A 23,290-nucleotide genomic window follows, 5' to 3' on the forward strand; every position below is an offset into this window, starting at 1 on the left:
GATAAAATTCATTGATAACAGTTTCCGCTCAAGAATCTTGAAGTCATGGGGATTGATTAAAATTTGAAAATTATGCCTATATTGAATTGATTGGGTTTTAATCGTAGGTTAAATACCTTTATGAGCTATAAAGACGTTCTTTGAAATATTTCTGCAACCAGTTATAACCTTATTTCACCAATTACAAATCCTTTTTAATGTATCCATGTACAAGGTATGAACTCGAAATAATTTTGGTCCAAACGCACATCACATGCATGGAGGCTCATGTGCTCTTTTCCAGAGGAATGTATTTTAATCTGTCATTAAAACATAAAACTCATAATTTATTTTGTACTCTTTAACTTTTCTACTTATTGTTTCCATTTAATTTATTCATGTGTCATTCTTTCAGATCAGCTTGTACGATTAACCAACTCTGACCAAGATCTATTTGAACAGAATTGCCGGATCATCCTGTTTCGCCAAGTTGTTTGTTTTATAGATAATAATCATAAATATATTCGGAAAATTCTCTTGATTTCTTTAAGAAATTATTTTCTCAATTTTTTTATGCACTATCAATAGATATGCTAATGAATCTAAATGTATGTCACATGTACAAAATTTGGTGTTCCAATTCAAGTTAAGATGAGATGCCATACGTTTAGATCCGTTAGTGTACGCACTAATAATATAGAAAAAAATTAGTCCTTAAATAATTCGTCAAAAACACCTATTTCACCGTTTAACATTAAATCCCTTAAATTTGACTTAAAATATGATATTCAATAGAATTATAAATCTCCTTATTTTTTGTGCCATTTGCTAAGATTTTGTCAAGTGTACTAAGGTGACAAACAACTCAACAAAACGTGGAAGTACCGAAACCTGCGGCTTTGCAAGCTAGCCTAGCTCCCATCACACAAAGTTGCATATAAAGACTCGCTCATCTCCACGGAATTCTGCTACCTCACTCTCCCTCCTCCCCACCCCCAACCCCACAAACACACACACACACACACAAATTCACTCCAAAAACAGTAGAAAACAAAAGCCCACAATTTATAGTTACTCTTTTTTGTTTCCAATGTTATTATCCGAAAAGTGGAAATATCATCAATGAACGCCACCGCGACAACAGCCAAGGCCAATATGGCTAGGATTCTGATTATGATTGTCATGTTATCAAACTACCACCACCTATATTGTGTGGCCACGGCCACCAGTCCAATAAAGACGGTGGTGGTGCTAGTAATGGAGAACAGATCATTCGACCATATGTTAGGGTGGATGAAGAAGCTGAATCGAGAAATCAATGGAGTGGATGGCTCAGAATCGAATCCAATCTCGACAACTGATCCAAACTCTCCTCGCATTTCCTTCGGTAATCAATCCCACTTTGTAGACCCTGACCCCGGCCACTCTTTCCAGGCCATCCGTGAACAGATTTTCGGCTCCAACGACACCTCCGCCAATCCTCCGCCCATGGATGGCTTCGCCCAGCAAGCTCGTTCTATGGATCCCAACATGACTCAGAGTGTCATGAATGGCTTCGTACCAGACATGGTATGTTGGCTTTTCAGTCTTTTTCTTTCAAATTAAAAAAATGCTTTCGATGTCTACGTTATTGTCCTCCAGAGCTATTTTCCACTAAAATTTTTTTTTATGTTTTCAGTAAACATATTTTTTTAAACACTTTTTTCCGCAAACACATTTCTTGATTACCTTTTTACTTCATATATATCAAAATGTTACCGTATTTTTTTCTACAAAAACTCTAAAAAATAGCAACCTACACAAGTTTGCTTATATCTACTCAATTATTATGAATTGTGAATTATTGAATCCACTTTTTTTTTGATAGCTAAATATGTAATTGTGAGTGCTAGATAGGATACTGAAGTATGGAAAAATAAATTCCTAAAATAAAGTCACAAACACCTGTTTTTTATTTATTTTTGTGTCTTCGGTTGTGATGATTCTCTGGGATATTTATAGAGGGTAGATTTAATAAAATGGGTCGACCTCTAGTGTGAAGACAATTACAACTCAAAACTGCTGAAGACATATAGTCTGTTGTATGGTCCTACCAAGAATAATATCTTCGATAAAGACACAAATATAAATCTATCAATTAAATAGAATATTAATTTCATTAAAAGAAATTTGATAGACTAGTTCTTTACAAAAAAGATTTTTTGCTTTTAATGATTTGAAGATTAGTACCTCATAAAAATTAATTCTTTTATTAAGGGCCAAAACTTGGATAGACCTGGTTTTCATAAATCTAATGGTCCAGATTGTGTCACATCACTTGGTGAGATGATGTGGCATAATTTGGATCATTAGATTTTTGAAGGTCGGATTTACTCAAGTGTGAGCCATTGGATATCATTATATTGCAACTAGGTTAACCCAAATTTTTATGTAATTTAAGTTCCTGGTATAGAATAATGCCTACATGGTATCAACTTCGATCAATGCTTATGTCTTTCCACTTGTAAGAACCATATATATAATGTATTAACATCTCATCTCTCTCCACACCCTTTCTCCAATCTATCCTCAATCACATACACGATTCGAATCCTGAACTTGACGGCGAAAAGACCCATATTTGTTTATGTGATTCAAAGAATTTTATTCTAAGTTTTGCAATAAAGCGTAGGTGGAGTATACTTGTACAACTTAGGATATCCGCAATGGATTACATTTAATACAGTGTAATCCATATGCCACATTCCCTCTTTCATTATACTATCTCTCACTCTCTCTCATCATAATATCTCTTACTATAGATTATACTCTATAGGGGTATAATAGTATGAATTGACAATCAAATCACATTTATTTTAATAATTCACAATACAAAAATTTGTATTCATCGATTAGGCATATCAAAAGTTTGAAGTTGCTTCGTGTACATGAACTTAATAGATTAAGGATTCTACTATTTGGTCGTCTAGGAGTAAACCTAAGAATTTGAACCGTAATTACTCTTTCAACAAAAAAGCAAGTTTCCTTCTATGAATCAAAGGTTAGTAATGGGTCGACCCTATTTTGTGGTGTATTTATGGCAACTCATTAGACTACCAAATAGAAAATACCTTCGATTATTTCTTTGATTTATATATTGTTCTTATAGAGTTCCATTCATGAGAAAATCTTTATAGCATGTTTCAGACACCATATAAAGGTACTCTAAACACAAAATACTGACTTCTCCTTAGCAGTTCAATGTGACATATGCTACCAAAAAGTACATAAGATTAGTCTTTATATACAAGAGAATTCATCTATAAGACAATAGTTGCATGACAGACACTTTATGAAACCACAACATTACAAACGATTTTAAAGAAATTGGGAGGCTGTTCACTTCGATGGCTACATCTAAAATTTTACAGATGATGTTAAATGAGATTAAGGGATTGATTTATATTAGAACACTATCAATATTTTATAGCCGTTTATTAACTCTCAATGTTACCGGTATAGGAATATATTCATGTGACATAAGCACAATATACCCTATCCAAAACAGAGTGAATGCGTCAGCTTTCTGGTTTCATTCTAACACTCCACATTTTACGTGTTAGACATAACAAACGTTAAGTAAACACCCTAAGAGCATGAGGTCATCAAAGTTTTTTAATTTAGTTATCTATTTCTTTTAATTCAACACTTATTGATTGAAGATTTCTTAACATAACCCAAACTTTCCATTTTGATGTTTAAATTAATGTATAAAAATTCTTTGCTAGCTGTATATTTATGTACTGTCTAATTTGGCTAATAAAAAGAGCTCGTGCAGATTAAAATATTTTACAGAAAATTCTCAAAGTTCAGGAAAAATGTGAATAAGAAATCCATTTCTTGAGAAAATGAAAATTCCTAGTAAACCTTACATGAAATGAGGAAAAAAAAGGGATTCACAGCCCGACAAGTTCAATTGAACTTGTTGCAAGATGAGATTGATTTTATGCCAAAAGTCGTGGCTTAGAATGGGAATTTGGGATTTAATCCATACCTGAAACAAGAAGTATGGAATGAACTTGCCAGGCTGCTTACCTGGGAAAAATTTTAAAAAGCAATAGAAAGATTATGTCATCTACAAATTATTGAGTCACATTCTGATAATTTCAGTTTGTGATTTCAGTTTACCAGTGCAATATGGGTCCACTACTCATGTACGGAGTAGCTTTAGCTTTATGAGGTTCATGTAGATCCTGAGCCTTATAAGGAGAAAAGGATCACGAGTCAAAAGTCTGGACTTCACGGTTGTGTAGTAAATGTTTTTTCTTTTGTTTTGGTTGGTTCAAAAGAAGTTACAACCATTGTGTAGTATTACAATTGATTCTATGCTATGAAAAGGGGAGGGGAATGGACCTATTGGAAAAGAAGTTAATCTATTGGAAGATTCGAATGGAGCTAAATAACCTTCTGTCATTCTCCAGAAAATTCGACCCCTTGACTTGAGCCCAAGTGGCCAACTGAGTTGTGTAGTAAATGCTGTTATAGCTAAATTATATTTAGGAGACAATATATTACCAATTATTGTCTAGGGGAGAGGGAAAGCTGTTAGAGACTTCTTTGCTGCAAGGTTCAGAATTCAAATTCTGTCTATAACAATTAGGGGAGGGAATGACGTGAGCAAAAGTGAAAAAGTAAAAGAAAAAAAAATTTGAGCTGTATTTAAAGGACAAATATCAGTTACTATGCAATTCAATCGTGTTTACTAGGTTTTTCTATTATGTGCCTTAAGGGTGCATGCAATTTTATGGTGCAAGGTAAAAGCAGAAATTTACGAAGTTTTTTGGTTTTCTTATTTTGTGACTTTAGAGCACACCATAATTGCACTGAAAAAAAAATGGTGGATCACTTTGAACATTCCAAACCCATCCCAAAAATTGCCTACTTTCTCGCAAAAAATAATTTATCACCTAACATAATACTTACATTTTTCATGTACTCTAAGAACACATAATTGATTAACCTATTTTATTAATGTAATTATTACATATTTTTAACTTATGATTTTTTATTTCTTAATTATTATTTATCTTTTCTTTTTTTTGGTTCCCCTATCAGGTCGGAGTTTATAAAAGTTTAGTCTCCGAATTTGCCGTTTTTGACCGGTGGTTTGCGTCGGTGCCGGCATCAACCCAGCCAAACCGGTTATATGTCCACTCGGCAACTTCTCATGGTGCCACGTCAAACATAGCCGCCCTACTAGCCAAAGGTTATCCACAGCGGACAATCTTCGACAACCTAAGCGACGCCGGATTGTCCTTCGGAATCTACTTCCAAAATATTCCGGCCACCTTATTTTATCGTAACCTGAGAAAAATCAAATACTTAGGTAATTTCCACCCTTATGATTTATCCTTCAAAAATGACGCCAAAAATGGAAAGCTGCCGAACTATGTTGTGGTGGAGCAGCGGTACATGGACTCTAAGTTGGAGCCGGCCAATGATGATCATCCATCACATGATGTTTATCAGGGACAGATGTTCGTTAAGGGGGTGTACGAGACGCTGAGAGCCAGCCCGCAGTGGAACCGAACTCTGTTGATTATTACGTATGATGAGCATGGTGGGTTTTTTGATCATGTGGCTACCCCTGTCAGTGGGGTCCCTAGTCCTGATGGGATTGTGGGGCCCGATCCTTTCTTTTTCAAGTTTGATAGATTGGGCGTTAGGGTCCCCACAATTATGGCGTCACCATGGATTGAAAAGGGCACTGGTATGTTCACTTTCAATTTCATCATCTCCTCCATTTTTTTGCTTTGAGTAGTATTTTATGACTTTAAAGATTCTGATCAATTTTCTTTTTCCTAGTCTAAATGAGAGGACCCTAATTCGGTATCTCTCACTTACACTTCTTCCCTCAAAATCATCCAACCCACATCTTCTTCAATTGTGATTAAAATTCATTTGCTCGAATGTGAGGGCAAACGGTGAGGATATTTTGTGAAAAAATAATTCAAAATGTTATTTACATTTTTGCTAAATGAATTTTTTCGTTCTTCACATTTAAAATATTAACTTTATGTTCCTTACAAATTCAAATTAGCAAAATTTGGTCCCAAATTAAGAGTCCATTTGGATTACCATTTGCTTGAATTTTTGTAGAAAAATATACTGTAACTCTTTGATGTGAAGTGAAGAAGTGATTGAAAAATCTGTTCATGGAAAATGTAAAATTTTTTTGAAAAAAATAAGGGGTCGATCACTTTTTAGTTTGAAAGCATCATGTTACCCATATGCCATTAGTTTTTATGTACAGAAAACTCATATCCCACATTTTAGTGGCAAAAAATAATATGAATTGAGCCATATCTTACTTTTTTTTAGGAAAAAATGAATATGGTTCAAGGTAAAATTCTACTTTTTTTAAGGAAAAAATGAGCAGAGATCGGGTCATTTATTTAACTACAAATGAGATCTAAACTTTTACATCTAATGGGATTGGGCAAGTGGTTGAAGTGGTTGAAAACTTAGGTTTGGATCAAATTTTACTGACTTGATTTTGTAAGGAACGCAAAGTTATCATTTTAAAAGTGAAAAATGAAAAAAAATCATTGGGGGAAAGAAAAAGATATGTTGATTTATATTTTTAAAGATTTTCTTTATGTTTAACTCACAAAAATAAAATAAAAATTTGTATTATACTTCAATTTAGTGAATAGATTAACGGAGAGAAAATTATTTATGGATTATATAAAAATTAAGCTTGGTTTGGGACATCTCACTGACTTTGTTATTAGACATAGATTTTTCAAGATAGATGGAAATACTCTAGTTGTCAATGTTGAATATAGCATTTGAATTTTTGCAGCAAATTAATGAGTTCGGATTTTTTTTTTTTTTTAAAAAAACAAGTTCTTAGTTCTTATTAGACACCTAAACGTTATTGCAGAACAATGTCAATATGCCCTCATTAATGAGGATTTTAATATTGTGGTGAACAATAAAACCTTCATAGCACGACAGTTTGACATTTTTTTAAAATCAATTATCACAGAAAGGATCTGAAGTATAAAATATTAATTTTTCATCAAAAAGAAAGTGGTAAGAGTTTTTTTCTTGCCATTGCATGTATACATCATGTGTACAAATACTCTGATGGTACTTGTCAATTATTCATCATCTTATTCAAATTGTTTTCATTCATTGTGATAAGAAAATGCTTATCTTGATGCATTTTACCAAATCTAGAATAAATAAAGGATTATCCAATGCATATGACCAAATATGCATTGTAGCCAAAAAAACTCACGACTAAAAACAAAAAATTAAAAAAAAGGAAACTCACAACTAAATCAGAAAGTATAAAATTTGATATACGAATTTCAAAAGAAAAAAAAAAACTACTAAAGGTGGGTAATCCACTAGGAGTAGACAAATGATTTTGTTTACACAGGAGATGTTGATTGGGATATTTGTGATGATGCAGTCGTCCATAGTCCCAAAGGTTCACCATATAAGACATCAGAATATGAGCACTCTTCCATTTCAGCAACAGTCAAGAAGACATTCAACCTGCCATCTTTTCTAACTAAGAGGGATGAGTGGGCTGGCACCTTTGAATCCATTCTCCAAACCAGGAAAGAACCTAGAACTGATTGCCCAGGTTAGTTGCCTCAATTTTTAAACTTTCAGCGAATAATTGCTTGATTCCTTTGAGTTATTTTATCTTTTTGATGTATACTTGATTCCATTCAGATAAATGAATTCATAAAATATGTTCCAAACAAAATGGTATATACATACACCTTTCTGGGTCGTATGGAGTCCTACTGCACCATTAATTAAGGGCAATGTTTTGAAGTTTAGACCGGCAACTGAATCGAATGAGCTTTCAGTTTACGATTCAGTTGGTTCGACTAATTTAACTTCGGTTCAATTATTTTATAATTATTTTAATATTAAATTACTTAGATTAAATTAATATATAAAAATATAAAAGAAATATTTAATGAAGATCAGTTCAAAGGCCTTTTTTTACCAATTTTGATTAGGTTTGGCCGATTTATTTGACTTCTTGAGTTAAATATAGAATCGGACTGGAGTCATGATTGGTTCGCAGTTCAACCGATCAAACCAGTTGGTCCGATTCGATTATCAGATCACTGATGAAGGGCCAACGATTGGGATTTTCATAGATTTGTTGGATTGGGTTGTTGTACTTTTTACTATGGTGTATATTTATATAATTTTGTTGCTACTCATGGACTTTATTCGTGAATACTAACTTAATATATAAAAACAACTGTATCTGTAAAGCATACACTAAACAGTAATCGAACCCATATCCCACATATCAAAACCAACCATACTTGCCCAATCCCATGCACCTTTTATCAAGAAAGTGCTCCAGTAATATTTCTCAAAAAAGAAAAAAACCCACTAAATCGTGGAGGCTTTTGTGCAGAACAACTTCCAACTCCGGTAAGGATAAGGCAAGGGGAGGCGAAAGAAGATGCCAAGCTTACTGAATTTCAGCAAGAGCTAGTGCAACTTGCCGCAGTCCTCAAAGGAGAAGACATTTTGGCAACTTACCCACAACAGATTGGGAAAGAAATGACTGTTAAGGAAGGGAAACAATACATGAAAGATGCAGTAAAGAGCTTCTTTGAGGCTGGATTTTCTGCCAAAAGAATGGGCGTTCACGAGGACCAAATTGTGAAAATGAGGCCATCTCTTACAACAAGAAAATCCAAGCCTTCAAGTCAAAACCACCATTAATCAAGCATAGAATTATTGGCTGGTTATAATGTAAATACAGCAATATTTATATACCAAGTTCTGTGTATGTGCTAAAAGTATTCACAATATGTCAAAAAAAGTAATTAGAGTTGCTCTGATTAATAATTTCTGGCTATTACAATTTGGGCCACTGAATTATATACAAAAGTCATCATGACCAAATCAAATTTGGGTTTGTTACAACTGCATCTTTATAGCTTAGAGCAAATATTATACTGCAAAATCCCCAAAAAAAAAAGAAAAAAAAAAACCATCATCAATGAAATGATCACTACTATTAAGCCTCAGTTTCACCTTCCTCGAGTACAAGAGAAGCTTTTATGCTTGATGGACCTTTTGTTCTGTCATTCAGTTAAATGGGATTTGACTTGCTTTAATCAAATTAATAGTAATACTATTAGTTTGAGGAGAGTAAAAAGTTATCTACCATTAAGGCATTTTTTACCCTTTACTTTTTTTTTTTTTTGTTTTCAGTGTTTCCAATTGTATAAACTTTACTCTCTTTCCAATAATCAAATTTATATTTATGCGTGCTATGTTTTATTATGCCTCATTCTAAAATTTTCTGAGGTTAGCTGCAATTTTCTAACATTCATCTGTCCAATTACAACTTTCACGCTTTATTTTATGTATGCCAAAAGCATGGAATTGAAATAACTCACTAAGAACGCTTTTTAAAAGATTACGCGATACGATTAGATCGAATAAACCCTTCTGGAATAAATATTCAGCGGCTTGTGAACCTTCAGGTACTGTTGTATTCAATGTTTGTTCAATTACTCTTTTACCTGCAAATGCAATATAGGCGTTGGATTCGGCAATAATGATATCACCCAACATAACAGGTACTGTTGTATTCAATGTTTGTTCAATTACTCTTTTACCTGCAAATGCAATATAGGCGTTGGATTCGGCAATAATGATATCACCCAACATAACAAAACTGGCTGTTACTCCGCCAGTAGTAAGAGATGTAAGGATTGAGACATAAAATAACTTTTTATTTGATTTTGGTGTGTTTGGATTGTAAGTTATTTGAAATATTTTTACTGTAGCACTTTTTGTGATATGATGTATGTGAGATAAAAAAGTAATTGAGAAGATAAAAAGGTGTATTGAAAATTGTAATGGTGATGTCAGCAAATATATTTGGCCAAATAATTGGCTGTCCAAACACATCTAAAGCAGACGAAATTTTAGCCATTTCCATCAAGCTCAAACTTCCTTCTTGCATGCCCCCCCCCCCCCCGGCCCGCGGGAAAGCACAATCTAGTCCTCAGTTCCTGCAATTCTTTCATCTGTCCAATTATAAGTTTCAAGCTTTATCTTACATGCCATGTTCAAGAAAATCTCAAACACACTGGCCCAGCATAATTCCTTCTTCAGAAGAATCAAATCTACTCCTAGTTCCTGTGGTAGCATGGAGGATCCGGGGCTTTCAAATTAGTAAAGGACAAATCACAACATTTTTACTAGAAAATGTGGTTTCCTGGCCTTGGAATTAAAATCCAGTCCAAAAAAGTTGAAGAAGAATTATAAAAGGATCTTAAATGAGACATCGTTACATTTTTCTCCTTATAGTGTATTCTTTCCTGTTCACCTCTTCTTGTTTGTCCTCAGTAGGAGTCTTGAGGACAGCCGACAGTGTGGCACTCTACTTCGTGTGGATCTTGACTGTATACAAGAGACTGTTTAAGCCTTCTACAACAGTCTGTCAAATATCTACTCCACATCCCATCCTGGAATATTGTCAGTTGCTTCATTCACCATTTTCACAAGTCTTACCTGTAGAAATACAAAAAAATGATGAGGTGCAAATTAATCAATTTGCTCATCAGTGCATGAACTCTTGAATGGCTATGGAGAGCATCTAACTTTGCAGCAAAAATACTTGTATTTTTTAATTTATTTTGCCGCTCGATACCTAAGTGTACACAAACATGTACACACGTGAGAGAGAGAGAGAGAGAGCATAAAAAATTGGTCTTTGTGTTTTTATTCTGTGCTTTTGTTGGAGAGGTACTTATAAGTTCTATGAAGGGGCCCCTAGGCATCTTCTTGTAATTTCACCTAATTTGATATCCAAGTAGGTATAATATAAGCTTCAATAGTGGAATCAATATTTACTCTCTTAACCAGCATGTACAGGAATTCAAGAAATTTTAGCTGCATATTGAAGTCTAATCATTCAGTCTGATTTCCGGATGGGTTTCATGAACCTCAAGTTTGGCAGATCAATTGACTCAATCTTTGGCTACATCTCCATTCAGTTTACAAGGAGCATGAAGAGTTCAGAATGAAAGAGAGGAAAAGAGTAAGAGAATATCTGAAGAAATGGAGGAATAGAAGGAGCACATTTACAGAGATAATGACATTGAGAGCAATTTAAGGAACTCATATGGGTTCATAACTTTTTAAGTAACCTTATACGTAGCAAAGCAGCAATAAAAAGGTGCCCTTCCGCTTTCTTCATCACAGCATATGTTGAATAGAGACCAAAAAGGACACATAATTAAATTCCTATTGATTTCAGAGGAGCTACTTAAAATCATTGTTGGCCTACAATAAACTGGTGTCAGAAGTTGTACATACCACACTATCAGGAACCCCAGGTGGGGGTAAAGGAAGATTTCTAGGTGGTGGACCACGAAGATAAGACCTCTTGTCAAATCTCCATTCCCCAATCTTTCCATATGTCAGTTCTCCCTGTTTTACGACAAACAACAAGTCAGTAAATCATACAAATTTAGATTCTTTGGGTAACACAAATGGAGAGAGAAGCACGATGAACTCTAGAGACTATGACTTTCAAGCTGATACAACTTCAAGAATAACGAGGTACTGCACAAACAGACTGCAATTTACCTTCATGTTATAATCACATCCATATGTATAATGTATTATGAACTTCTTGCCAACTTCCAAATCCCATGGAGGCTGTGAGTGTTTTAGTCACATGTTAAGACAAGTAAGGAGAAATAGATAGTATAGCATCTCTAAAAGGTTTTTGGACCTGCAACATAAAGTCTTTACGCAGAATGTGTCGCACATCATGTAAAGCAGACGCTACTGCATAGGCATACCTAAAGAAAATAAAGGCAAACATTTTAAAAGCCATACTAGCAACCAGATAATTAATAACCACTCAGCAATTGCGTATAACAAATTCTACAACTCCCTAGGCACAACTTACATTTCTAAAACCCAGCCAAAAGCTTTATCAGTCTCTGGGTCATCTTTCATCCGCAAAGACATATTCATCCAAGTAGGAGCAATTTTCTCCAGAAGTAACTGTCACAAGATATTAGTTAAGGCTTGGAAAAAGCCTATCCAAACGAGGCAATATAAGCTTTTCAGCTCAAAAACATAGTATGAAATTAGATATGATGATACATTATTTCATCCGTTGCTTCCACAAGATCAATATATCAAGCTATGGCATGTTAGCTTTTTCTTACTACAGAGTCAGTGGTAGAAACCAAGAGGATGCAAGACACCACTCGTATTGCAATATAAACCATGGGGGCATGTCATAAAGAAATCTGGTCTGAATTTAATCTCAAAACATGTCATAAAGAAATCCGGTCTGAATTTAGTCTCAAAACACTTAGGATACCGTAACTAAATGTGGTAAAAAAAAATGCTTCACTTTGTCTGAATCTTCTCAATATAACAAGTAATAATTAGCATATGTGCAGTTAATGCTATCACAAACTTACAATTTTGTCACTAGCACAAACATTTTCATCACAGATAAAGTCAACATGCTAAGCACCTCCCATCCCAAAAACTAGGAAAAAAAATTGAGAGCCACTAATCAACCCACTTCCACTGAAATCCACCCAGATCAAATTAAAAATGAATTTTTTGACTAGACAAGAAAATTTCTGTAAAATGTAAACACAACATCTCTATCTAAACATTATCTTATCAAAAATTTTTACACCTATGAAAAGTCAAATGATCATCATTTTATTAAGTACCACAATTAATGCCAACAAAATGGGGGAAGAAAAGGATTCAAGACATCTCCACTGACTACAATTAATGAGGGGCAATAAATTTATACCATACTTAATACAAAATTAAGAAAAAGAGTCATCAGATCCCATAAAAGAAAAGATATAACCGAGAATTGAACTGTACAAAAATTTAAGAAAATAAACACTAGATTGAAGTCTGAGTCCATCTTATGTATTTAGTGTGATGACAGGGCAAAAGAGAATAAAAAAACCGCAGTGAGGCGAAAGAGATATATCTGCCATGAGGTGTAATAAATTCATGCTACACATTAATACTAAAGTAAGTTAAGAAAAAATGAGATAAAGAGTCTTAAAATCTCGTAAAACAAAAATGGAATTCAGTTGATGTCTCCCAAGAAAAGAAAAACAAGATCACAGTTTGAGTTTGTTGACCAAAAATGGTCACATAGTGTGATGAGAAAAACAAAAAGGAGTCTACCATGAGGTGTCAAAAAATGTCTGCCAGAATTACTATGATAAAAAAACCCAGTGTAGAGCCAAAATCCCAAAGGATTAGCAAATTGGTCAAGCAAAAGAAAGAAGGGTTATTAGCATAGTAGATTCATCTTCCAAAACTTTAACTAAACTTAAATTTTTAACTCTACTCCAGCTGTATTTAACTCCCACATAAGGCTCAGTGCTTGCTTGTATGCGTTATCACATACTCTTAACACTTCTAGTCACCAAAATTGATCGACTTAAAAAGCTTAATGGGTTGTCAAGCATCCATCTTTTTTGAAACCATGATGTGTCAGGTTCTTTTATGAATAGAGTAGCGAAACCAAGAAAGTGGTTGCATTGAAACATCCAAGATATACGTAGTCTATCTAGGAGTTCCTGAGCACGTAAATGCATAAGTTGCTAGCACATCATTTTCAGCAGAAAATTGAATCTTCATAATATACAGTGTAAAGACAGATCAAACCTTATTAATTATCACAGGAGAATTTCCAATCGGATCAACATTAGTCACAGGACCCTTTTCCTGTGGATAATACTTCCTAATGATTTTCTCATTATCTGCTGGTTTGATGTAGAAGAAAGGGAATGCAGCAGGATGGCCACCATGGGCCAAATTTGGCAAAGGATTTGCAAATATGTGATCAGGTTCTGCCATTAGAATATATCTGCACCAGACAAGCATGGGCTAGGACTCAGAACAGAATATAACAAGCACACAAGGCTCTGAATGATCTAGTATAGCAGCTTACTCTTCTTCAATAATTGCTTTCTCTAGCCATTGCACGAAAGCCCATGGTCTATTCAACACAATGTAACCCTGATTTAACATAAAAAAGACAAGGATATTTAGGAAATTATCTACTAGTTATAACTACAGAGAAATTATCATAGTTTTTGTCCTGAATGTTGAGTTCAAAATTCTTTTACTCATAGACTGTTAAAAATGCAAATGCATTCACAATATAAATTTTAATCACGTGCGAACCATAATGCAGTGTCTGAGGCACAGAGACACTGCTCCCTCCAAACCAAAGGGTTCTGGTTCTGTTGATGACCATATACATGCAGAGATACATATATGCATTCATAAGCCAAAAGTTTCTTATCTTTGACAATAAATAAAAAAAGAAAAAATAGAAAAAGCGGGCAACAGATGAAACAATCAATCAATGTAGCCGTGGCACTTGACTTACTTATCTATGCATAGATTGGCAGTTAAATATTTTGACATCATTGGTTTACAATGGTTATCCAGAAACTAAATTGAGTATCATTCTTCTTAAATTACAGTATCTTATAAATGCAGTATCGTCTCTTCATTTAGTAGAAAACAACCATTACTTATGAAACTCAAATCTCAGATGAGATTATTTTTAGCACTTCACAACGAGCATATTCTATCTTTTAAAAGACAAAAAGAATAATGCAGTCACCAAAGATGCAACAACCAAGCAATGAACAACACAACATATTCAGCATCCCACAATCCGGTGATCAAGTTTCCACATTTAATAGGAAAAAGAAGAACTACATTAAATAAAAAAACATTTCTCACCCGATCAAGCCCTTCCGGAAGAGGATCAACAAGAAAAGTAGGAATCTCCTCCATCAAATTATCAGGCATGCCTGAATGCAAAACCCGAGTAAAACCTCCCATATCGGATCCAGGCATATCCTTCATCTTCTTATACCAATAATACATAATACGACATTGCCATTTACTGTAAGGCGCATCAGTTGCAGTTAAAGCAACATGAAACTTCACATTCGAACTTCCTAACCCCTTCACCTCATCAGGCATATTAATCACGGGATCATACCATTCTGAAGCCTCATTTGTTACCCAAAATTTCCCTGAACTAAGCCCTCTATTGTGCATTACCATTGTCACCAAGTTATATGTTGCAAAACCAAATCCCAATGCCAATAGTACTAAAAGTAGTGGCGAAACTCGCCCCATATTTTTCCTTCCAATCATCTTTCCCAATATTGCAGCTAAAATTCCCAAAAAGAATAATAAAAAGGGTAAATTTCCAAACTAAAACAATACTTTTGAATGACCCAGAAAATAAGTTCCCAACAGCAACAGCTCTAGCCTAAATTAACCCACAAAATAGTTTCCCACCAGCAACAGCTTTAAACTCTATTATAACAAAAAATTCCACATAATTAATTTCCCAACAACAACAGCTCTAACCTATATTAGAGCTAAAATTTCCAAACCAAAATGCTCCCGGTATCAACCCACAAAGTAATCTAAGTTAAACGGCCAAAATATGCAAACTAAAAGGGTTCCCGGGATCAACCCACAAAAAAATTTCGTACCAACAGCACTAACCTATATTAGAGTCTAAATTCCCCGAATAAAAATGTTTCCTTGGGTCAACCCACAAAATAAATTCTTACCAGCAAGAACTCGTATAGTAGTTGGTGATCTAACTGAATTCACCAGTGCACATTGAGAACTTGCGCCTGCAATCATCAGAATGCCAACTAAAAAGGAGTTGACTTTTCCCCACAAAAAAACCTTTATTTTGATGAATATTGAAGTCACGAGTGAAGAAGTGAATGGGGAAAGAACAGATCCGTGAATATACCAGAAAGGATGAAAATGCCAAAACCCAGAACGGATTTCGACCGGAGTACAGTAAAATGAAGGTGGAAGATTGAGATTGAAGGAGGAAGTGCTGATCTGAGGGTTGATTTTTATTCCAAAAAAGAGCAGGCAGGCTGGCACAACGGGATAGGAAAAGAGGGTGAAGAAAGTGCAGGCCTTTGCTCACGCGGAGAGTAGTTGGAGCGAAGTCGTGCAAACAGCAAACGAGTAAACCACCAGCCACCCAGGTTATTCTTTACTGGAGCGTTACGGAAGAGTGGAAACATTATTGTAGTTTTGGTCCTTTGGGCAGTAGTTTTCTATTTTGTTCCTTGAAAAAAAAAAGTTTTCTATTTTGTCAATGCTTGGTGTAGAGGAGCCAACTGACCATTGACACGTGTCAATTCTTCCAGGCCAGCTAGGTACAATATACGAGCCTACTCGATCATTGGCCAAACAGATGCGGAGCTCCCCACTCTTCGGGATAAGGCCAGGGTTAGAGTCCAAGAGGGACTCCGCTTCTAGTGACCCAGTAGAACTCATATTCTAATGGGATAACTACTGTGGGTAGAAGGATAACTTTGGACTCCATAAAGGCTATCCCTAGCAGCTCTATAAATAAGGAATGGAGGGAACCTAACAAAGTACACACAACACTACACCATACAATTACTTTCTCTATTCTCTCTTACTTCTCAACTGACTTGATCTTTGGAGTCACAACGGGGAGCTAGTCCCGCTGCTCGGCTTGTTGCAGGTCAATTCAGAAACACACATATGTGCTATGTTCCGATCGTAATCTCGGCATACACATCAACTGGCGCCGTTTGTGGGAACCGCTTGTTTTTCTTTGCAAACCATGCCAAAAATCCAATCTCAGAAGAACACCGAGAAGTCTAGGGGAAACGAGCAAAGTGGTCCACAAAATCCTCACCATGGGCCAACTCAAGGTGAGGAGGGGACGGAGCTCTCTCGGATCCCAAATGAACAGTTGGTGGAAATAGTGGCGGAGAATTTGCCCACCTTCGAAGCGATCGTGAACTATCTGAGGGATAAGGTTGAAGACCGCCATGATCAGGAAACTAAAACCGGGAAGAAGGGTGAAGAAGAGTTGTCGGAGTCTGGGACAGGGAGTCCCTGCCCCCCGACGGAAACGAGTACGAAGAGAACCTTCTCATGACCAGATGGAAACCCTTGGATCTTCTCGTAAGAACTTCCGAACAGACCACTTCGGGTCTTTTCAGGGGGTCCCTCGGAGGGAATACTCTCCGAAGCGTGAAAAGTATCCTATACGGGATGAACTGGATCTATTGCTAGATTCGGAGGAGGACCGGTACTCTTTCTCTCCTTTTATACCTGACATCGAAAATTACCCCTTGCCCACTAAGTTCAAGATACCAAGTATGAGACCTTATGATGCAACCACGGAACCGGAGGATCACCTGTTTGCCTTCTTGACTCACAGGCACCTACAGATAGTTGGATGCAGCTTGGTGCAAAACTTTCCCAATGTTCCTGGAAGAAAAGGCGCGCCAGTGGTTTCAAGGGTTGCCCCCTAGATCGATACGATCTTTTGGTCAGATTGCCCGTTTGTTCGCAACTCAATTCATCTCCTCCTGGGTATTTTCCAAGAACACTGCTCATTTGATGGCAGTTCATCAAAAACCTGAAGAGTCGTTGTGGGAGTACATGGTACAGTTCAACAACGAGTCCTTCAGGTTCGGGACCGGGATGACAAGGTAGTTATGGCCACCTTCATTAACGAATTACGTGTACAGAAGTTGTATACAGAGTTCGTGGAAAAGCCTCCTAAGACTGTTCGGAAAATGCTAGATCAAGCTCACGAGAGAGCTAATATTGAAGAGGCTAACCGCCTAAAGAGTGAACAGGAGAAGCAAAGAGACGAGAGGAGGAAAAAGAATGTGGACCCGATTGATACACGAGGCGGCCAGTCGCGAAGAAACATATTCGACTAGTTGTCAAGGGACAGAGCTCTCGAAGGAGATAGGGGGTGGACTCCTCTCACTACACTAAGAGATCAGATCCTCGCCATCATGGAGGCCGAAGGCCTTTCACGACCTCTCAGAAAATTATCCAGCAATAAAAATAGAAGGGACCAAAATTTGTATTGTGCGTATCATAGAGATGTGGGGCATGATACAGAGGATTGTCGAAATCTGAAGAAAAATATTGATGAATTGATAAGGCAGGGACACTTGAGGCAGTTTATCCGTAATAGCCAAGCTGAACAGAGGAGGAGAGAATATAAACGGGAGGGCAAGAACTACCTGCGAGACCGGCTTCGAGGCAATAGGGACCAAACTCCCGAACCTGAAGTACAGAACTTAGCAGGGACAATCAACACCATAGTGGGAGGATCCGTTGGAGAGCAAGGATAATCGACACCATAGCTGGAGGACCCGTTGGAGAGGACAGTCACGCAGCTCGACAGAGCAATCGTCCTCTTCCCAATAGGGATAACCCGAGTAAGCGGTTGAAAATATATGAGAAAATAGTACATGGATCGGAATATGCGATGCCCCTTACCTCTAATAATCATGAGGCTATTGTAATAGAGGTGATAACTTGCAATTATAAGGTGAAGAATATATACATAGACAATGGAAGTGCCATTGATGTGCTGTACTATAGGACATTCAAGGAACTACAGTTAGAAGATAAGCAGCTCACTCCAATCTGAACTCCTTTGATCGGGCTTGCGGGCTCGCCGATCAAGCTTGAGGGAATGATAATTCTCATGGTCATGGTAGGAACATCACCGAGATGTCGAACTGTCCCCGTAAATTTTGTGGTGGTAAAGGAGCCGTCGTCGTATAATATGATCTTGGGGCGATCTACTTTGAACGCACTCCGAGCTGTCTGTTCAATCTTGCACCTGAGCATGAAGTTTCTCACATCAGAGGGAGTGGCCGAGGTGTTAGGAGATCCTGAAGTGGCTTGGGTCTGCTACATTGCAACTCTTAAAAAAAAGGAAAAGTTGGTGGCCCGAACAGCTTGTTTAGAACCTTTAGAGCCAGCGAAGAAGAAAGAAAAGTTGGGGACAGACGAAGAATTGCTGGAGATCCCCATTAGCAAAGAACATCCAGATTGAGTGATAAGAGTCAGTTTATGCTTAAGTGAACTGAACAGGAAGACATTGGAATCCTTATTAATAGAGTATGCCAAAATCTTTGCATGGAGTATGGAAGATATGCTTGGGATTTCATCCAAATTGGCTGTTTATAGACTACACGAGGATCCAAACATTCGACCGATAAAATAGAAAAAAAGAAATTTTACTCCGGAACGAATTGAAATCGTTAAACAAGAGGTGAACAAACTGTTGGAAGCTAAGTTCGTGAAAGAGATTTACTATCCGATCTGGCTGGCCAATCCCGTATTGGTCAAAGGGGATGATAAGGCCTGAAGAATGTATTTAGACTTCACCGACCTGAACAGAGTTTGCCCAAAAAACTGTTACCCTTTGTCCTGAATAGACTTACTCGTAGATTCGACTACAGGGGTATGAAGTCTTTTGCTTCCTGGATGCTTTCAAGAGATATCACCAGATAGCTATGGCTGAGAAAGATCAGGAAAAGACTTTGTTCATCATTGAATATGGAACGTACTGCTACGTCACCATGCCTTTCAGGCTAAAAAACGCAAGAGCAATGTACCAGAGGCTGGTTAACAGGCTGTTCCAAGACCAAATACGCCGCAATATGAAGGTCTATGTAGACGACATATTAATCAAAAGCAGGACCCAGGAGCAGTTCATCTCGGACCTTGGGGAGATCTTCAATATACTCTGAAAATCGCGAATGAGCCTGAACCCTAGGAAGTATACCATCGGGATCAGGTCGGGCAAATTCCTAGAATACATGATATTCAAAAATAGGATAAGAGCCAACCCTGATAAGGTAAGAGCCATTATAGATATGGAACCTCTAAAGAGTATCAAGAAGGTGTAGCGACTAGTCGGGAAGATGACAGTCTTGGATAGGTTCTTGTCAAAATTGGCAATTCAGGGGTCTCCCTTCTTTCAAGCTCTGAAGAAAGGATTAAATTTCGAGTGGACCATGAAGTGTCAGAAGGCATTTGATGAACTGAAGGCACATGTCACCAAATTGCTGATATTAACCTCTCCCAAACAGGGCAAGACTCTGTTCGTTTACTTGCCATGAGAGAGGAGGCAATTAGTGCAGTACTTATTAGGGAGGAAGAAAGAGTCCAAAAGCCAATGTACTACGTCAGCAGGGCTCTGTAGGGAGCTGAAGTCTGATACTCATCGGTAGAGAAATATGTCCTGACGCTTATCCACACAGTTCAAAAGCTCAAGTCATACTTCCAGACTCATCCTATAGTGGTGGTAACCGACTAGCCACTTAAACGGATTCTACCAAAACCCGATGCATCGGGAAGGATGGTCAAGTGGAAATGTCCAAATACGATCCCGATTTCTAACCCCGGACAGCTATGAAAGCCCAGACACTAGCCGATTTCATAGCAGAAGGGGTTGGCTTGGATTCCAGAAAGGCGCGATCGAAGAAGCCGAACAAACTGGAGAAAAAAACGAACAGGCCCTCTCGGTGTAGACGTTATACGTCGATGGAGCGTCTAGCAAAGAAAGGTGCAGAGCTGGGTTGCTTCTCATCAGCCCCACAGGGGATAAGTTGGCATACGCCCTGAGATTTGACTTCCGAGCGACTAATAACGAATCCGAGTATGAAACACTGATCACAGGAATGGAGGTTGCTCGAAAGATGGGGGCCGAGTCGCTGAGAGTCTACAGCGACTCACAGTTGGTAGTAAATCAAGTTTTGGGGATCTATGAGGCCAAGAAAGAACCAATGCAGAAATACGCTAATAGGGTGCGCGAGATAAAAAGTCTATTTGGGCAAGTTGAATATTGAACAGATACGAAGAAATCGAAACAAGAGTGCTGATGCCCTGTCCAAACTAGCCTCTACCTTATTCGGGCCTTTGAATAATGAAGTTCTGGTAGAAATCGTAAGGAAGAGAACGTACGAACAGCTGGAGTCAGCTGTGATTCAGGTGATGAACCCCATCGTGAAGTACTTATTCAGGAGAGAACTCTCCTCGAACAGAGGAGAGGCTCGCAAACTCTTGCTTAAGTTACAAAGATATGTGCTGGTAAACGGAGTGTTGTATAGAAAGTCATACCTAAATTCATGGTTGAAGTGTGTGACACCCAAAGAAGGGAAGTTTATCCTACGAAAAATACAAGAAGGCATTTGTGGAAATCACATGGGACCAAGGGTACTAGCAAAAAAGGGAATGCTGATGGGTTATTATTGGCTCACCATCTTCAGGGATTCGGTCGAATTGGCGAAAAAATGTAGGGTCTGTCAATTCCATGTGCCAGTTCATCACTCCCCAATTCAAGAGATGATTCCTCTACAAAACCCATGGTCATTTGTCTAATGGGGGATCGACCTGCTAAGCCCATTCCCGCTAGCTCCGGGAGGATACGAACACTTGGTGATAACTATAGACTACTTCACGAAGTGGGTAGAAGTTGAACCGCTTAATACTATCAACGGGAGGTCAGTACGAAAATTCTTCTGGACACAGTATGCAGATTCGGTATACCCTGAGTTCTGGTCTTGGACAATGGTCGACAGTTCACTGAAAACCCTTTCCGAGATTGGTGTAAGGAGTTCGGAATTCAGTAGCACTTCACCTTGGTAGGACACTCTTAGGCCAACGGACAGGTAGAGAAAGTCAACAGAACTATTTTGCATGATTTGAAGACTCGAATTGAATTTGCTCGAACAGGGTGGTTAAATGAACTGCCAGCATACTATGGGTTTACCGGACCACACCCGAACTGCCACTCAAGAAACTCCATTCGCCTTTAACTTATGGAGCAGAAGCGGTGATTCTGACGGAGATCAGTTTACTGTCGAGTAGGGTGCAGAACTTCATAACTTGAAACAATAATGATGAGTTCAGGTTTAACCTAGACCTGCTCGAGTACAGGAGGGAGGATGCAGCCATCAGGATGGCCAAGTATAAAAGATAGATCGCTCGACACTATAATGCCAAGGTGAGGCATCTTTATTTCAAGTCAGGAGATCTGGTTTCGAGGAAAAACTCAGTGAGTTGGGTCATGGGCACGAACAAACTGGATTCGAATTGGGAAGACCCCTATATTGTAAAGGAGGCAAACCGAGCAAGGTATTGCAAGCTAGCCCACCTCGATGGAGTCGAAGTCCCACGCATGTGGCATAATTCGAATTTAAAAATGTTCCGTTAGAAGGTCATGATTATCCCTCTATTCGGTTATTATAGGATCCCATTTACTTTGTTTATTCACCCATATGATCCTGATCGTTTCCAATGGAAGTTCGAATAGACTCTTTCAGATCTATTCTTATTTGCTCAGAGCTAGCTCAGATTGAATAAAATGTGATATCAAAATTGATTGAGTATTGCAAAGGAAAATTTCATTCAATCGGATTCAAGTTACAAAAGAGGAAATGTACAAAGCATGAACTGACCCTATTCAGCTCTACACCCTACCCTACAACCTAATCGAACTGTCTCTATTCTACTCATCTCCAGTTCGACTCTTCCCTTCGCCTTCCTACTCTTCCTTTGGAGTGGTCACGGGCAGAGAAGGGTCGATAACCAGATCGGCGAGCTTGCGTCTGTGAGAGTACCCTTCCACGAGGCGATCGAGCTGCTCTACCGCTTTGGGGTTATAATTGGAAAATTTTTCAATGTCGAATCCAAGAAGGTTTAATGCCTACACTTCGTTCAGCGCTTAGGCATAGCCATGCTGGAGGACTGGGGTGTTCAAGATAGCTAGATCGGCCATGAAGTTGTCGGACTTCAGGAAGTCTCTAATGCCCAACTTCGACCTTCTTCTTGGGTTGCCGCATATTGATCTGCCAGTTCGGTAGATTTCTTCTGTTCGGCCTCCAACTGAGTGGAGAGAGAGGACTTCTTTTGAATCCCAAGCTCAAAGTTTATATGAACTTAGGATAGCTGCTTTTTCAAAGCCTCTATCACCGAGGAAGCGGTGTCGAGTTGGGGCGTCAGTTTGTTCTTGGTCTCCCTGTTCTGGGACAGCACTTCAGTTATGTTCTCAAACCTTCTCGCCAGTTCGGCACTGGCCACGTTCACTTAACCAATGAAAAGATAAAAAGAAAGAAACGTGAGAAGGGACCCATTCCCGCTAAACGCAAAGGACGAACCGAACAGGGAGTTAAAGCCGACCTGAGTAGTCCCCAGGTAGTAGTATTGCAGCAAATCAGAATTGGGTGCCACCTTGATGAAGTCATAGTCGCGGGGAAGAATGGCACCTTGGAGCAGCTCTCAAGCTACTTGCAGATACTGAGCTTGATTGTTGATAGACAGCCCCCACGTCGGATAGAAGTGTATGGGATGAAAATGCGTGATCAGCCTGGTCTAGGGGTCGTACGGGACC

At 37.9% G+C, this 23,290-nt stretch overlaps 2 protein-coding genes across 2 annotated transcripts; one reads left to right on the top strand and one right to left on the bottom strand.

Annotated features, from left to right (window-relative positions):
- Positions 1-886: 886 nt before the first annotated feature.
- Positions 887-8,937, top strand: LOC113702146 (non-specific phospholipase C2-like). Its single transcript, XM_027223175.2, has 4 exons — positions 887-1,548; positions 5,074-5,728; positions 7,442-7,618; positions 8,420-8,937. Exons 1-4 carry the CDS (start codon positions 1,102-1,104, stop codon positions 8,731-8,733), a joined length of 1,593 nt encoding a protein of 530 aa, XP_027078976.2. The 5' UTR covers positions 887-1,101; the 3' UTR covers positions 8,734-8,937.
- A 1,260-nt stretch (positions 8,938-10,197) lies between these two features.
- LOC113702155 (hydroxyproline O-arabinosyltransferase NOD3-like) lies at positions 10,198-15,912 on the bottom strand. Its single transcript, XM_072054487.1, has 8 exons — positions 14,794-15,912; positions 13,988-14,055; positions 13,702-13,903; positions 11,948-12,045; positions 11,768-11,837; positions 11,620-11,691; positions 11,347-11,460; positions 10,198-10,539 (listed from the first exon to the last, which is right to left on the bottom strand). Exons 1-8 carry the CDS (start codon positions 15,214-15,216, stop codon positions 10,477-10,479), a joined length of 1,110 nt encoding a protein of 369 aa, XP_071910588.1. The 5' UTR covers positions 15,217-15,912; the 3' UTR covers positions 10,198-10,476.
- Positions 15,913-23,290: the final 7,378 nt, after the last annotated feature.

The sequence above is a fragment of the Coffea arabica genome, chromosome 1e, assembly GCF_036785885.1.
Source record: "Coffea arabica cultivar ET-39 chromosome 1e, Coffea Arabica ET-39 HiFi, whole genome shotgun sequence".
NCBI classification, from domain to species: domain Eukaryota; kingdom Viridiplantae; phylum Streptophyta; class Magnoliopsida; order Gentianales; family Rubiaceae; genus Coffea; species Coffea arabica.

Bases quoted from the DNA above. Each gene is read 5' to 3' on its own strand.
- LOC113702146 (XM_027223175.2), top strand. From the start codon at position 1,102: ATGAACGCCACCGCGACAACAGCCAAGGCCAATATGGCTAGGATTCTG. The intron at 5,729-7,441 runs GTATGTTCACTT...GTGATGATGCAG, and splicing joins ATGGATTGAAAAGGGCACTG to TCGTCCATAGTCCCAAAGGT. The intron at 7,619-8,419 runs GTTAGTTGCCTC...GCTTTTGTGCAG, and splicing joins ACCTAGAACTGATTGCCCAG to AACAACTTCCAACTCCGGTA.
- LOC113702155 (XM_072054487.1), bottom strand. From the start codon at position 15,216: ATGATTGGAAGGAAAAATATGGGGCGAGTTTCGCCACTACTTTTAGTA. The intron at 12,046-13,701 runs GTTTGATCTGTC...ATCTTGTGACAG, and splicing joins CTCCTGTGATAATTAATAAG to TTACTTCTGGAGAAAATTGC. The intron at 11,838-11,947 runs GTAAGTTGTGCC...TATTTTCTTTAG, and splicing joins TTTGGCTGGGTTTTAGAAAT to GTATGCCTATGCAGTAGCGT.